A 16,087-nucleotide genomic window follows, 5' to 3' on the forward strand; every position below is an offset into this window, starting at 1 on the left:
GGATTAGACAAACATTGTAGAGAAATCAGGCAAAACCTTAAAAGCTGCCCCACATTGTCAAATACGTCAGAAAGCATATTGCATGCTACAGAACTGGGTCTGCTCTGTTCTTTGATGTACCACCGCCATGACTGCAATTTATTCTAAATGAAGAACAGTGCCACAGATACTGTAAAGTCTCACAGGAATATCCTGGAATAAAAAGAATCTTATCTTCCATAATCGATGGATTATGCAAAGATCATATGCCTCACGAAAAACTGAAGCTAGAATGATTAAACACATTCTAAGCTGCAGAAAGCTAAAAACACACCTACAAGAAGTTAATGTCAGGCTGTACTTTTCAAGAAACATAATCTGACTTGAAAGCTTTGCCTACGGGCAGAGGAAAAAGCCCGTTTCTAAGAAATGAGCTGCTAGCATTTCGCTGACAGAAATCAGAGGACCTCTCCACGACCACTCACTTTACCAGAACGTATTTTCCAAACTGTAGTTTACAGAAAATGGCACAGCAGATATCTATGGCTCCAGCAGTGTCCAGAATCCCATCTACAGTATTTATTCACAGTTCTTAACTTTTACTGTGCTCAGGCACTGCTATGCCAGAACACCTACCTCATACCCAAAAGAACTGCAGTGAAAAACAAAACTGCGAGGCAAGAATCACCTCGGGTAATGGACTTCATTCCAGACAATCTATTCTAATCGTGTAAACCAAATATTTAAATACTTTCTAAAACCTTACTGACCCTTTGCCTAAAACAAGCAACATATGGGCTTTGCAAGCATTTCATCTCATTCCAAACTACTAAAATATCCTGTTTCCCAAAAAATCAATGAGCGCTTATGGTGCCAGACTCAGATTTTATAAAAGACCAAACACATGAGAGAATGAAAAAGGGAGCAAGTGATTCTTTCCACTTTTAGATTTAAGCACTTCATTTTCCCAGCAGTAAAAAGGGAAAAAGGCCTGTCTGCAGCATCCTTACCCAATGCATCATGCAGAGTGTGCCGCCGCACATCCCCCTCCTGAAATGACCACGCCTCGAAAATGATGTTTCAAGGGAAAATGATGTTACGCTACCCTGTCAGAACGAGAGCGCTCACCAGCTGAACGGAACAAGACCCGACGATGCTAACAAGGGAGCATGATCTACTGCAGACCAGCAACCCAAAATGTAAGGCTTAATGCAGAACGAAGCTCCTGCGGCTCCCTCTGTACAGGGATTAATTTAGAACAGAGAATTTAAGTAACTAGGATGGAACAGCTGCCAAACAATAGAAAAAGCCCAACAAGTTTAATTTACACTGCTTGAAAGTCTGAGCTGTAGCCCATTAAATTGTTATAGGCAGAGGACTGCATCAAAGAACTAAGACCTCATACTGTAAGCATGAAGTGCTTATGAAGTGGTTGTCTGAGATGAGCAGCGCAGCGTCTCTGGAGGCTGCGGTGGGATGAGTGCAGCTTTCCACATCCTTCACTAGCTGCTCTCTGGAGTCAGGAGTTTTCAGATAATGAAGCAGTAGGGAAAAATTGCCAAACAGCAGAAATACTCCAAAAAGATAAATTACACACAGCGCAGGTTTCCTGGGCTAGGTTTTTAAATTCCATCAAATTAATCAGAACGAAGCCCAAGATCACACGCCCGATGGAGAAGCGTCTCCGACCCGAGCGCCGTTGCCTGCACCGTGCCGCCAGCCCGCCCGAGGCTGGCGCCACCACGGCAGGGCCCGCAGCTCCGGGGTGCTGTGGCACAGCCCCAGCACCTCCCTACAGAACCTGCTAAACAAATATTCCTCATAAAGACTCATTTGGGAAGAGCACGTTGTCAGCGCTTTGCCAGTAATAAATAATGACAGTCCAAACACTTCACTAAAAGCAATAAACTCGAGAAGTGTTTTGGAAAATGGTGAAAGTGATTGATTTAAAGACGGAAATATCTGAACACAACCGCATACACTTCAGGGTGAAAGCACAGATTACAAATCAACAGTGGCAGAGATCATATTAAATAGGAGACAACATAGATGTTTTAGGGAAAAAATGCTCAATTCCCCCACAGGGCTTATTTAACAACTAAGTACATAGCTTCTTTGAATGAATACCTTTGGCTCGGATATAACGACCCTACACTACACCCTGAAGAAGCATGCCTTGAGGACTATTACTACACCAGGAACACGGCTCTGTAAAGAAAAATGATTCATGATTCTAAGGATATTGAAGCCTCTTCAGTCAGAGCACTCCCCAAAATTTTTCAATGCATCCTCAAATTCAGCTAAATCAAACTTTTCCTAACCACAGTTAACGTCCCTCTTTCTCAACTGATGCAAGGAATTCTTGTGCCTGGAAACCACTCATATTGTTTAAACATTTTTTCCTAATCATCGTTTTCTGCCACTAAAACATACTGGACTATGACCAATTTTTGCACGTCTTCATCCAGCTGAGTTGGATGCAAGCCATATGGTCAGTGTAGTTTCATAACAAATTCCTTATGTGAAACAGACTCTGCATAAATGTATGCCAGCACTCCTTACCCACTCAAACAAACCATCAGGTTCAGACTTGCACAGCATACACACATCACATACATTTCAGCCTGAAATGTTGCTTCTTACTGTAGGAACTGCAATGGATCTACGGAAAACACTTTTTCCAAGGTTCGGCTGAGCGTTTCAGTCTCATTGGTTGTTATCCATAGCTACTGTGAAGCCCTTGTTCCATTCCCAGCCCTTGTGCAATCCTTGGCCTCTTGTAGGATAAATCATATAAAAATTAAGACTATTTTGCTCTATTTCATGACACAAGTAATCTGAGCATTCAAGCCATAGAATCATTAAGGTTGGAAAAGACCTCCAAGGATCATCTGGTCCAACCCCTACCACCAAATGTCACCCACTAAACCATGTCCCTCAGCACCACGTCCAACCTCTCCTTAAGGACGGTGACGCCACCGCCTCCCCGGGCAGCCCGTTCCAGTGCCTGACTGCTCGTTCTGAGAAGAAATTTCTCAGAATTTCCAACCTAAGCCTTCCGGGCACAAAGAATAGTCTAAGAATCTACTTTATTAGTTGTGAATTAGTTTTACTTTAGAGCGCTTTTGATGAAACGTATTGGAAAATGAATCTCCATCAAGAACAAAGTACTTTGTAGAAAGGATCAAGCTGTCAGAGCTTTCACTGGCAGGTTTCTCAGAGTGGTTTCCAGTCAAACCAAAAAGATCCACCCCAACATACTACTTATTTGATAGTCTTTCATTCAGATGAGGGACTTTAATGGAAACCCAACCACTCTGCTAAAGCATCCTAGTCATCGGGTTACCAGTAGTGCCTGTCTCTGGTCCACGACAACTTCATGAAGTCTTGGCTTTGCTCCTCACCAGAGGGGGAAAGTGAAACCTCACAACCTTCTGCTCTACAGACTCTCCACGAAATCTCTTTGAAACAAAGAAGAAGTTAAGAGTTATTTCTAAATACTATCGTTGCTGCTTAAAAAACAGGGAAGGTAAAAGGCCTCCCACTTGCCTGCAGTTAACCCACCGTACAGAGCGGGACTGGCTTATCGTCACAGCGAGCGTAGGTCTCCAACACGCGGCTTTGCCGGTGCTGCTTTATTAGCTGCCACCTATTGCACATCATTGGCCTCCAGCAGAAAGCCACACACTGATCACTTTCCAAGCTCACACGACAAAGTTCAAACAAGTCAATCTGAAAATCAGACTTCTCTGCCTAGAGAGGAAATCCTTACATTCCTTAACGTTAAACTCCGCTGGGAGCAAAGGAACAGGAGCAAATCATTTCCCTGTTCTTAGGCAAAGTAGCTAACTATTTAAAAGGTACATAGGAGAGCGGTAGGAATATTTACACATCCTGCTCTTATTTCAGGGGGTTATGCTGGGTAGTTATCTCCTGATCACACGGGGAGCAGCACCGCCCCAGGTCAGCGCTGCCCAGAGCCGAGCACCCGGCAGCAGGGACCGGCTGCTTGCAGCACCGCGAGGGCACGCAAGGAGGGACGGCTGCCAGCTGCCAGGGGTGGGAGCTGCAGCACAAACGAGCTGTTCCTGTGGCTCGTTTGCTGTGCAGATAGGCAGGAATTGCAGGCACAGCAGGCATACGCTGGGGCCCAGCGCCCAGCCCCTCTCTGCGTGAAAGCCCTGGGCACCCGAGAAGAGGCAGGGATGGGACAGGAGCACCGGAGCCTTGTCCAGCTGGACCCCATCCAGCACCAGCAGCTCAGCACCTCACTGCCAAGGGACTTCCACCCCCGGCTGCCCCATGAGCTGCCCAGCGCCCTGACCCTGCCACAGCCTTCCTGCTCTTCGGCCGGAGCCGACCACGTGCCAGCTCGGCCGCCGCTCGTCTTCACAGGCACTGCGGTGGCTCTGGCCCACAGGGCCCCGGGCCTGCGTGGCCGCACGGGGACACCCTGAGCTTCCAGCACGCCGGGCTGCCTGCCCTCACCGCCGCTCAGATTTTCCATTAGAACAGGCTGAGATGTGCCACGGGCATCCCAGGAAGGCCGGTGGAAGCAGTCGGACCTTCAAACAGCAGGAGGACCAAGTGCCGTGAGCCCAGCCGTGGTAACACATGGCGTGAACACAAGCCAATTGCAGCGTGATCTTCCTTCTCTCTCCCTAGTAAGCCATTAACCTTTCAGATGACAGCCCCGCAAACTAAATGACTGAACGGTTCCCAGGGTCAGCGCGAATCTACATTTTCAAAACCTGACATCAACAAGTAAAAGTTGTGACTGAAATCCTGGTCTCTCCGAGAGGAAGATTAAACGCCTGTGACACATCATCTGCAATCAGAGTGCTCAATTTCCCAAAGTATCTGTCACAGATTGATAACATCCATGCAAAAAGTTAAGTGCAATTATGTCTGTCACTGTAAAACACACTTCAGCAGCACTGACTGACATCTTGCTTGCAGCTGACAAATTGTGAGAGGACCGTTTGAATGACGGCAGTAGAGGCTCCTGCAGCACCACGGGAAGGGATGTGAACTGTACCCACACACCAAAAAAGCCACATGGGCTCACAGCGCTGCAACTGCAACAGGAGCCATCGCGTAGGCAGCTGCAGAGCAAAGAGGCTTGAGGTTGGTGCCACATGCATTTGCAGAAGCGAAGGACTTGCTCACAAAAGGCTCAGAGTGGACTTGTGAGGAAGAGGAGAACATGTCATTAAAACCCTCCTCTGGCTTATTCCCAGACAGAGCTTGTGCCAGTGAGGAGCTACGCCCTAAAACACTGCTCAAATGCTCGCAACATGTTCTTCCAAGTCCCCAACATGTGCACTGGCAGTCAGTGATAGGCTGGATGAAACAAAGGTACTCAGAAGAACAAATGAATCACCTGTTATTAGCACCTCTTCTCTTGGGGGAGGCTTACCTACTTGCTCCCCAAAGTGATGTCACAATGTAGCACTAGCATCAATTTTTACTGGAGAGTGCAAGCCTCCAACGCAGACGCACTGAGGGAAGTTGCTCTAAATTCTCACTGGTGACTCAAGTCAACAGAAGCAGTTCTTCAGCAGCAGCCTTCTAGGATGGGAAACTAAAAATGCATTTCTCCAGGCTGCCATTAGTGCCAAGAAGCCATTGCAAAATTTGGAGAGAAAAAACAGTAAAGCAGCTTGATGCCCTGCACAACGGCACGGTTGTGTTCCACAGTACAGCGTGCAGTCCTCACCGGGATGCGTGACGGCTGCAGTTAGAGACCATTAAGCCAGATGCCTGTAGTATTAAACACCAAGGAGAAGAAATGGCTAGAAAATAACATATGCAGTCCAGCAAGAATATCAAACAAAGCTTCCCCTTGTGCAGTTCTGACTGCAAGCCATAACCCCACGACACAGCAGAGGAAGCAGCATTGCTGACGCACAGCGAGCTGGGGAGGTCAAACTTCTGACACACAACAAAACTCTGATGTGCCGCCATCCATTGCCTTCAGTAACTTGTACCACGGGTCAGAGGAGGGAACATGGCTGACACAGAAATAAAGACCTCTCACAGCAAGAAGTTCTTCCCTGCAGAAAGGTTTGCTGTGCAGCTCACTGGTATGGTTTACTTCTTTAGTTTATATCCAGTGTTAACAATTATCCCGAAGCACCCAAGCACACCATCTTAATTTAAAACTGCTTATAATGCTAGCCAGCAACTGCATAGCTTAAATACCTGACCAACCTAACAGCTGGATCTCCACAGAGATCTGTTCTGCACTGCGCACCAGTTTTGTCCTAGCACTCGCAGTAGCAGAGCTACTCACTGCAGTTCCTGTCAAAATATATCCACACAGAATAAAATGGCAAACTGGCTACCATTGTATTCCCCTATCTCTATGGTGATGTAAAAATAAGAGGTTACTTGTGACTACAATCTTCCACAAACATTAAACTTGAATAACATCACATTGCTGATAGAGTATTAGAAAAGGCTTTTCAAGTAGCATGTGTTTCCCGTAATAATGAAATATTTGCAGGATGCACCTTTATATATATTTCTATTTCTTAAAAAATATATTGGATAATAAATAATCAGAGTAAAAAACAGACATGAAAGATGCTTTGAAAGATCAGGCGGGTGGTGTAAAAGTTACCTGTAAATCATGCACCGGGCACGAGAGTGGAGCTGGCTACAGACAGGTGGTTTTTACTAGGAGGCATTAATGTAACATTCAATTATTCCACTGCATGCTGGCTGTTTTAACTCAGCCAAATTAGAATACATTTTATATTGACTATTTTGACATTTGCTTTATTTGGCAAGTAAAACAAAACTGATCCAATTTCCCTGCAGCCATTGTAAACCATAAACTGTACAACAAGAGGTTATAAAATATATAAGCCTTGTAAACACTTCTTTTCAGACTGTCGCTGATGCTCTGAGCTCTAATTTTGGCCCTGTTCCCAATAGCTCTGAAGCTGTTCTACAGCCTTCCCTGCTTGGCCATAAAGTGACCCTTCCACACTTAGTGATTAAGGACTGCCATCGATATTCTCTTGCTATGATAATTTTTCTCTTTATTTTGGAAATATGCCCAAGCAGGAATTTCTTGCAGACAGAAAATGAAGATCTGCTCTCTAATAATCATGACATCTCTTTCCCTGATCTTGCCTACCCTTTGCCAGCATGCAACTTATGACCTCCTCCTGACACTCACGGTACAATGAGCAGTCTGCTCTGCGTATTCAATGTCAACTGCAAGACTAGAGCATAGTGGTCTAAGAAAAAAAAAAAAGGGGGGCAGCACTTCAAACCATAAGTGGACTGATTTTGGAGAAAGAGCAAAACTCATCTCCCTCTGCACTAGGGACTGTATGAACAGTTCTCCCTCTCTTTGGTCAAGGAGCGGGAAACCAGCTTGGCTACTATGGCTCTCACCCGTTCTCCGGGGTAACCCACATGTACTGGGAAGCTACAAAAATTTTACACAGTACAAAACAAAGAAAAGGTGTAGCTTTCTGGCTGTTTCCACTCCTATGAAGGCTTTTTTTTTTTCCTTCCTTCTGACTTCTTTAATCATATGGCTTTATGCAATGACAATCACAGAACTTCCAATTAGGCAAACACTTGAAAGAATGACTCATTCCCTCACTATCAAATCAGACTACATAATCATTTGAACTAAGGTGTGCTTTTAGTCTTGACTCCACCATGCAGGTGCTTTGCAACAATATGCCACACTGCATCAAGCAGAAGATGCTGGAAAGCAGAAAACTCACCTCGGCAGGTTAGGAGCTGGTGTTGGTGTTGAAGACGGTACTTGGGCAGGAGTAGCAGGTTGTGAAGACTCATGGTTGCGGGGAACTCTGCCCATCCGGTACCAAATGCCCATGTTGTTCAACTCCCTGTGTAGTTGATACAAAAGACATTAATGCTATAAGCACATGCTGCACACATACACAATTAGCAAACAGATAAATTTCACAAACACCTTGGATAGCAAGAAATAGTGGAAAAAAGGGTTAGTTACTTCCCATATCAAACTCAGTAACATTTGTATTTATGTAAATATTTCCAACGACGAGCTTCGTCTCTTATAAACAACTACTTACCAATTACAGGAAAAGGAGATGCTTGGCACAATTACAAATATGGAAGCAGCTTCTAGAGCGAGGGGTACTTACCCTATGAATGTGTACTGAGGAGGGGCTTGCTTAGATCTACTCAGGATTCGGATATCACAGATTGCTGCCTCTGTAGAATCTCGAGGGATGAATTTAATGCACAGCCTTTTCTTTCTGAAAGCTACTTCTTCTGTAAAAACAAAACAAAACAAAAACAACAACAGAAGTTGTTTTTTTATGCAAGACAAGGGTATAAACATTATTTATTGTCTCTCCAGATATTTGGCAGATAATTACAGCAGGAACCAGAGCCAAAGAACATATATGTCAGAAAACCAGACAGTGCGGTACCATTCATTGACTGAAGAAGTTTTCTATGAGCTCTCTGTACACTGTGCAGGAATTGTTATTAGGCACTGTGATAAACCAGTACTCCCTACTTCCCTTTGTAGGGAAGACAAGACATCACGTATGCCACAGCACACTGCACTACAGAACAGAAGTGGCAGGTGATTTTCCCACTTCCATACACTTCTCATATTCACTTCCTCTTTCCAAAGCAGCATTTGACTCACTGGCCTGGATACCCAAGTATTCCTTCTACAAGCTCTGCCTCTAGGAACATACCTGGAAGCTGCTGACACAAGTGGACAGTTTGTTCTGAGATATGCTTCCAAACAGCCAAAGCAGGCAGAAAAACACTGTCACACAGAGCGGCTAACAGGATGTGAGAGATTTGAAGAGGTGACTTTTACTAAGTGCTAACAGCCTCTTCTGACTCCATCAGCAAGCACTGAAGCGATACTCCCACTACATCTAACCTGGTGTCTTTGCAGGGTTAAAACCAGGTTTTAAAAGCAGAATTGCCAGGATCCCCAACGGGGTAACTGGGCTGTGCTGACCCATGTTCAAAGGGCAGATGAATCTCCTGCACGGTCCTTTCTTGCTGTGCATCACAGAGAAATTTCACTTGTTTCCATGTTACTCATTGTAAAAAACCAAAGCCCACACTTAAGGCTTATCCGTATAATGAGTTCATGCATAAGCCCACTATCTGTCTGCATGCAGGTACAAACTATGGTCAGTTATGGGACAGTTGCAGAATAACGTGGTACTGGCACACAGATACAGATTTGCTCCACCTCCCCCTAAAAATCTGTGGGACTCTCAACGTGAGCAGGGTGAGGGTTCCATTTGTGAACGCAGACAACTGAAAGACACGACAGAAGCTCTTACTGATAAAGTGAAAAATCAAAAGTGCAGACACTGAATGAAAGTCTGAAAGCAACCAACAGGTATAAACAAGCACTTGGAGAAGAATAAAAACCCTCCGGTTTAATATGAATAAGTATTCTCCAGTTTAAAAATATGCCCTCACTTGAACAGATGGTAAGCAGTCCTGTCTCTGTAGGCTCCTGCTGTTTCGTAATCTTTACCTTGGAGAAAGCAATTCATCCTGGCCTTTGAAGCCTGCTGTCAGACCAGCACCAACAAATGTACAGGCAGTGTGAGGTGTGTCACAATACAGCATCTGTGCATGCAACTTCGGATTAACAGTGATGCTTTTTAGAGATATTAACTACCTACATCCCTGAACTCTAATCCTTCTGCTTTGGTAAACTAGGGCTTTTGACATACCTAAAACGGATTTAAGGAGTCCAGGGTTTAAGGCTTCCACATCTGAAAATTTTGTCGAGAACCACTACAGAATGCTATATTTCATGTATTTATTACAAGTCATGCATCATTAGAGAAGAACATAGAAACACGTATAGCCAAAAAAATTGGCTTTAAACAAAATTAGTGCCTCTTACTCGACTTTCACAATATGTATAAAGCTGAGTACACTATTTGCTTTTGTCTTTGGTCTCTTTCACACTTGGATAGAGTCTGCAGTCTGTAGCAAACTTGGTTTAAGAGCTGGATCCATTAATTACTCATGCTTAACCACAGTTAATTTTAAGTAAACATATTATATACAGACAATCGAAATGTGTTCAGTCATGCTAATGGAGACAGGGATATGCACCACTTCATTAATACAGACAGTGCCACCGCTTTAAAGATTGTATGGGTTGCAATTCAATGCATTTTAAATTAATTACAAAGTCCCTTCTCACCTCTCTACCCAGACTTCTCCAAAAGCTACACCAACAGCTGACAACTGTCCAGTTCTCCCACGGGTGCGGATCTCCCATGCCACACGTGCTAAGGAATTCTCCAGGAAAGGGGGACGACCCGTGGGCTCAGCAACGGGCTGCAGAGCCTTTCGCTTCTAGGTTACAGGTTCAAATCAGAACCAGGTCAGTAGTGACTGAAAAATGATCCTCACCTGCTGCAGATCTGGATGAATTACCCCCTGCAAAGCAGGTCCATACACCTCCTTTCTGTTCATAACCAGCCTGGATTTCTTTACTGGCAAGAACTGGTACCAGCCAGCCTACACTCCCGTGTGGTAACGGTGCGCTCAGCACCAGCACCCGGTGCTCCGCAGCCCTCCCAGACAGCTCCCACGGGGCTGGCCCCAGGCTGCTCTGCACCACGAGCCAAGAGCACTCGATGCCTGCTGCAGGCTGGGCCGTTGTGACCAGACATGGCTCCAGCTGCTGCTGCCACAAGTCTCAGGGGATCAGAAGACCCTGTTCACGAGCAGTTTGCTTAAATGCTGCAGGAAGGCCATTTCTGCCTTGCAGAAATGAGGACAGTATTTCCCCTGGATTGCTTCTCTCAGCAAGCTCAAACACATATCCTCAGCAGCACCTGCCAAGACCTGGGCTTTTGTTTGTTTGCAACAGGTGGTGAGAAGTCATGTGTGCGTGAGCACAGCCCCATGTGCACCCACTTTCCTTTTCGTACCTGTCTGTGCACATCCCCCACCACAGCAGCTCTGTTCCCGTGAGGCCCAGGTCGCCCTTGCAAAAAGGAAGAATAAACTATTCCTTCCTGCTTGAGCGGGCGAGCTGGTGGCAGCCAGGCAGCAGTATTAACGAGCCTGGAGAGCACGGGAAGAGCTACCCCTAAAGATGCCCCCCAGAGCAGCACTCGGAGCATCCCGCTGCCCGGGACACAGCCCTGCACCACCCGCAGCACCACCAAGACGCGGCACTGCAGGAACCGACACCAACTTACGTGTATCGACGGTCTCCTGGATGGGGATGAAGCCCACAGGTAAAGTGTCCTTTATGTCAATGAGCTTCATATCAACCAAGACGTTGCCTAGATGACTCTTTGAAGAGAGAAAAGAAACAGTCAACTATTACAACGTGATCCAGTTCAAACCCAGCTTTTATCCCCTTCTGAATCCAAAGATGCCTTGTCATTGCATCTGACCACTGAAAAACAGGCCAGGAGGTACCACGCCAACACCTGGAACTGTCCTTCCCGCAGAAACTACACAGTGACTGAATACGAGATACCAGCCAGCTTTTGGCATTCACAGATTCAGCCATCTCATCCATAGCTGTACTTCTGGATCCTCAGAAGAGGAACCCAGCTCTTCCTTTTTGAAAACACGGCAGCTCAGGGTATCACCTCCGCCACCCCACGTTACACAGGTAACGTTACTGCTCACGCTGCAAGAGCAACTCGACACTTCTGTGACAGCAATGGCAGAAAGCATTACGGGAAGATGATTACTGCAGACACAGCCAGAGTTATTACATGCATTAGCTAATTAGTACTGAACAGACACAGTTCTAGCTCCAAGCTCAGGCGTGCTCCAGAAGAGCAGGCCATTTGGACTGAAGAGCCTCGTTTAGAGTCCATACGAATTCTGAACTGATGCCTTGCCCTGTTAATCAAGGCTTGAAGAGCTAAAAACACAATTCAGAACGACAGCCTCCACGGTTGTTTAGAGACCAGATTTTCTTTGCAGTTCTCATTAAAGCCAACATTGCTCCCAGTAATCTGCATTCACGTGTTGAAGAAAAAGCCCTACAGTTAGATATTACACAGCCTTTACAAACAGAAACGCAACACAGAAAAATTAAAATTTCATCCTAAGCCATCACACTTGCCAGAATGTTTCACTGTTACTTGTTTCTAGGTACCTCCCTGATAGGTATTTTTTGTCTGGCAGACAAACTATTTCATGCATATCTCTACTCCCTGGTTATTATTCTGAGCTATCTTAAAACATATTTGAATTTGTAGCCTTTGAACTAAGGGGAGATCGGGCCAGAGTCGATTTTGAGGTTTTGCATTTCACAGTCAGCTCCTTGCACCCAGGCCTGCAGCCCTGACCACCAGCACACACGCATGGCTTGTGTCCCCAGCTCGCACAAAGCAACCGAGGCTGGACAGCCCCTGGCTGCCTCCATCCCTCTATTTGTGAGATGCACCATTCCAGGTCTCCTAGACGTGACATTTAAATACCAAAAACATCCTTATAATTTGTCAAATATTTTAAGCTGTTGAGAATGATTGTTCTGATAAAGGGACACTGCAGGCTGTCTCCATTATAAACCAGGTAACTGCTGCATTTACTCTGCCAACATGTTCTTCAGGACGAGTAGTTCCCACTGTTCTGTAAAAAACAAACAAAAAAACAAAAAAAACAAACACCCCCATGCATTAAAACCTGCAGCCCAAAGAGCAGCAACACACGAAGGTCCAGGTGAGCCAGCGCTCTGCTAACTGGGGTCCCCAGGCTGGGTGCTGCCCATCGCAGCCCTGCATGGCTGGGGCAGGCCGAGGAGATGGAAAGCTCTGCTGGGCTGCTCTGGGACCAAGGTGCTGCTCTGCACCAGGAAAAAAAAGGTACTCATCTGCCCCCTCCTCCTCCCAGGCCACACAACCTGCATCTCCAGCCTTCCTGCAGACAGAGGACCGGGAGTGCTGGTCAGCTGTGTGCTCCCTGGGGGCTGGCAGGCTGGCTGCACCACCTACCGATCATCTCTGCCTCACAGAGAGGCCCCAAGCACACACAAAACCTACAGCCGTAAGCAGCGCGAGCTGCACCTTCTGCTGAGTTTGGATAGAGGAGTGTCCTCAGGACAGGACCCACTCACGGGTGTGGGCGGGCTGACAAACCTCAGGAAATCCAGCGCCCGAGAAGAGAGGGAGCTCCCTGCCACCCATCGGGCTCGGCAGCGGCGAGCCGCAGGAGCGCGGTCCCACCACAGCTCGGCCCGCGGCTGCTGCCCGGCAGCCCAGCAACACCCACCTGGCACGGGCTGCGAGACAACCCCTGCGTGGGACACGGCAGCTTGCACCGCTCCTCGCACATGCGTCTGCTGCACAGCTGAGACCCCCCTCTCGATCCCCCCCCCTTCAATTCACTCCTCATAAATATGAAGAACATATTCCCATGCCATGCTGAGCAGATGATTCATGCCAAAGCCCAACAGGCACTGACTGGGGGGATTTACACTGCCTCCAGTAGCCAGTAGTTGCTACTATCCCATAATTATTTCTGACAACCTTGCATTTAAGGTAGCCGCAGATAAACTTAATACCCAAATGATCACAAATCTTTCTGTTTAGTATCCTCCCTACCTATTCTGGTGCTACTATTCCTGCTGCTGCAGGTACTAAAGGATAAAAAACAGAGCTACCGTCCATCCGCCCGAGGAAGCAGTACTTCCCATAGCTCTGGAGCTTTATTTTTATCTGGAGAAAGTGCATGGAATAAAGGGCAAATGCTGGAAATAGGCAGGCCCTTGTTTTTCCTGTCAAGAGCTGCGATCAGCCTCCAAAGTCACAGCTACGTTTCTGTTCCCATTGCTGGTAAAAACACAAAATGGTATCTCCGTACCCTCGACAATTGTGTCACTGTGAATATCCAGAACACCAAGAAAAGCAGAGTTACCCACTAGATGGAGCGCATTCATTGTAGAATTAAATAGCTCCTCCAGAAAAGAGGAAGTCTTCACACTACCCTCAACTGAAAGATTAAATGAACACAGCAGAAGGCGTCAGGCTCTCACTGCACATGGTCTCCTCCCTTCCACAGGGGATGTGGGCAGACATAAGCTCATTTCTGATCACTGGCAGTTGTTTAATAGCCATACTAGAAGATCACAAATATAGGGTAGTATAAGCACAATGTAGCCAAATTTTCAAGAATGAACACAAAAAATAAGGAAAGAAAAGGTAATCCTGCAAGAAGACAGGTGTGATACCCCTGGATTCAGAAACTAACATTTCCTTTGTCAACATTATCTGCAGCATTTGCTTCTCTGTGTAATTAGAGCTAGAAATTCAACAGGATTTGGAGCATGCAGCATGCATTGCGAGTGTAAGGGGGGCTGCTGAAATGTAAACATTCACTCTTCTGCTATTTTTGTTACAGATTTCGCCAGTGATTTCCCTCCATGAAGAACATAAACAAAACACAAATATCTGGCCATTGCAGTTTGCCTCCTTAGTCACCAAAAGACAGTTAAATGCCTGCTTGAATTATAACTGGCTCAATAAAATGAATCATCTTACGGGTAAGAACATACCAGGCACAGATGCAAATCATGCAGACACTCAGCAAATGGACTTACATTTTCTTTTGAAAATGATCTTGTGAAGCACAGGTATCGTGTGACCTTGGATTTAAATAAGCCATCTTTCCAGAGGTCAGCATCCAAGCCATCTGCTGTTTGTGCAACCTGGAAAGAAAAGACAGAGGGAGAGAGGAGACGTGAGCCAAGATAAAGTTAATATATGTGCAGGACTACTTCTTCAGACCTCTTCTAATTAACAGCAGCCCGAACTCTCACAGCATCTCATTAGTTTCTTCACAAGGTGCAGTGCAAAGAACTTCCAAAAGGAGGTATAAAAAAGTTCTAAAAATGCTGCCGCTTGGGAGTCCATTGATTAAAGATGCTCTGACAAAAGCTATTCTAATGAGGAAACAGCAACTTTGGCTGCAATCTCCAAACAATAGTTTGGAAAAGTCAGCATACCGGGGCATTGGTTACCGCCACCTGTGCAGGGGCACACTGCGCGCTGTAAGGGGGGGGCCATCTCAACAAAGCACAAGGTCCGTCTGCAAAGCAATGGCCCCAGGGCTGACCGGGAGCCACAGCCACTTCTCCTGACGAGACAAAGGCTAGGACAAGAAGTACTCCCACACAGATCTTTAAGCCTTTCCCTGTGATTTCACACATGATTTAAACTGGATTAAAAGGAGCTTCAAAGGAGCGGTGGCGCTACAACAGTTACAACAGAGAGGCAAACCAAAGCCCTTGTGCCAGTCATCCCACCGCAGGACTGGGGCTGCTGTACCAGAGCACCTGCATTTCGCTCCCTCGGGAAGATGAAAAACTCGGGTATGCCTTTTTCATACCTCAATTTCCCTTCCTCTTACGGAGGCTTTGCCCTGCACACACAGCAGAGCTGTGGAGCAGACCCGTCGCTGGAGAACAGCCCCTCTTCTCGCCGCACAAGAGCGTACGCCTGCTGCCTTCCGCGGCCCCGACCCACACCTCCCTCCTTCCTAGGCCTGCCAGCCCGGAGCTGCCCAGGGCACCAGACCTCCACGGAAAGCAGACCTAATGGCATTCATTGCCTTCAAGCCCACTCCCAGACGTTGCTTCTCCCCAGGATAAACTGGAAGCGAGCTTGCGAGCCTTAATCAACAGAAAACATCTGACCGCAGGATCCCTAAGAAATTAACCCATACAATTGCTGACTCTGCGAACTGCTTCACAGCACGACACCAGTTTACCTGCCAACAGCTTCCACACCTTCTCTGTGGAGGTACAGACATTTCCAGGACTCCCTATCAGAGGTAACAAGAGCAAGCCTCGGGTCACAGCACGACCTGGCTGCAGATGGGCCCATGCCAGCTCCCCCGCTGCCAGCGGGGACAGGGCCGGTGAACCAAAGGCCACGGCCCGCACCTCGCTGTCTCAGCTTGCTCTCGCACCAGCACACCAGCTAGGCTAACAGGGGAGCAAGCACTGCTTGGCCTTCTTCTGAGCTGTCAGGAGAGGCTTCAGGAGTTAATAATGCTTACATGCCTACCGCTAAGGAACATCCATAATGCCATTATGCCTTAAAGGGAGAAAGCGATGAGC

General features: G+C 46.7%; 1 protein-coding gene across 9 annotated transcripts in view; it reads right to left on the reverse strand.

Moving 5' to 3' along the window:
* The window catches only part of MVB12B (multivesicular body subunit 12B), a 66,671-nt gene that overhangs the window by 39,061 nt on the left and 11,523 nt on the right, over nt 1-16,087 (reverse strand). For all 9 annotated transcript variants that reach the window (XM_080562521.1, XM_080562520.1, XM_080562522.1 and 6 more), the window contains 4 exons: nt 14,567-14,674; nt 11,205-11,301; nt 8,136-8,265; nt 7,731-7,856 (listed from right to left, as the gene is read on the reverse strand). In XM_080562521.1, the coding sequence (XP_080418647.1) occupies nt 7,731-7,856; nt 8,136-8,265; nt 11,205-11,301; nt 14,567-14,674 (461 nt within the window). The remainder of the gene's footprint in view (nt 1-7,730; nt 7,857-8,135; nt 8,266-11,204; nt 11,302-14,566; nt 14,675-16,087) is intronic.

The sequence above is a fragment of the Anser brachyrhynchus genome (genome assembly GCF_964034855.1).
Source record: "Anser brachyrhynchus genome assembly, chromosome: 19".
Taxonomy (NCBI): domain Eukaryota; kingdom Metazoa; phylum Chordata; class Aves; order Anseriformes; family Anatidae; genus Anser; species Anser brachyrhynchus.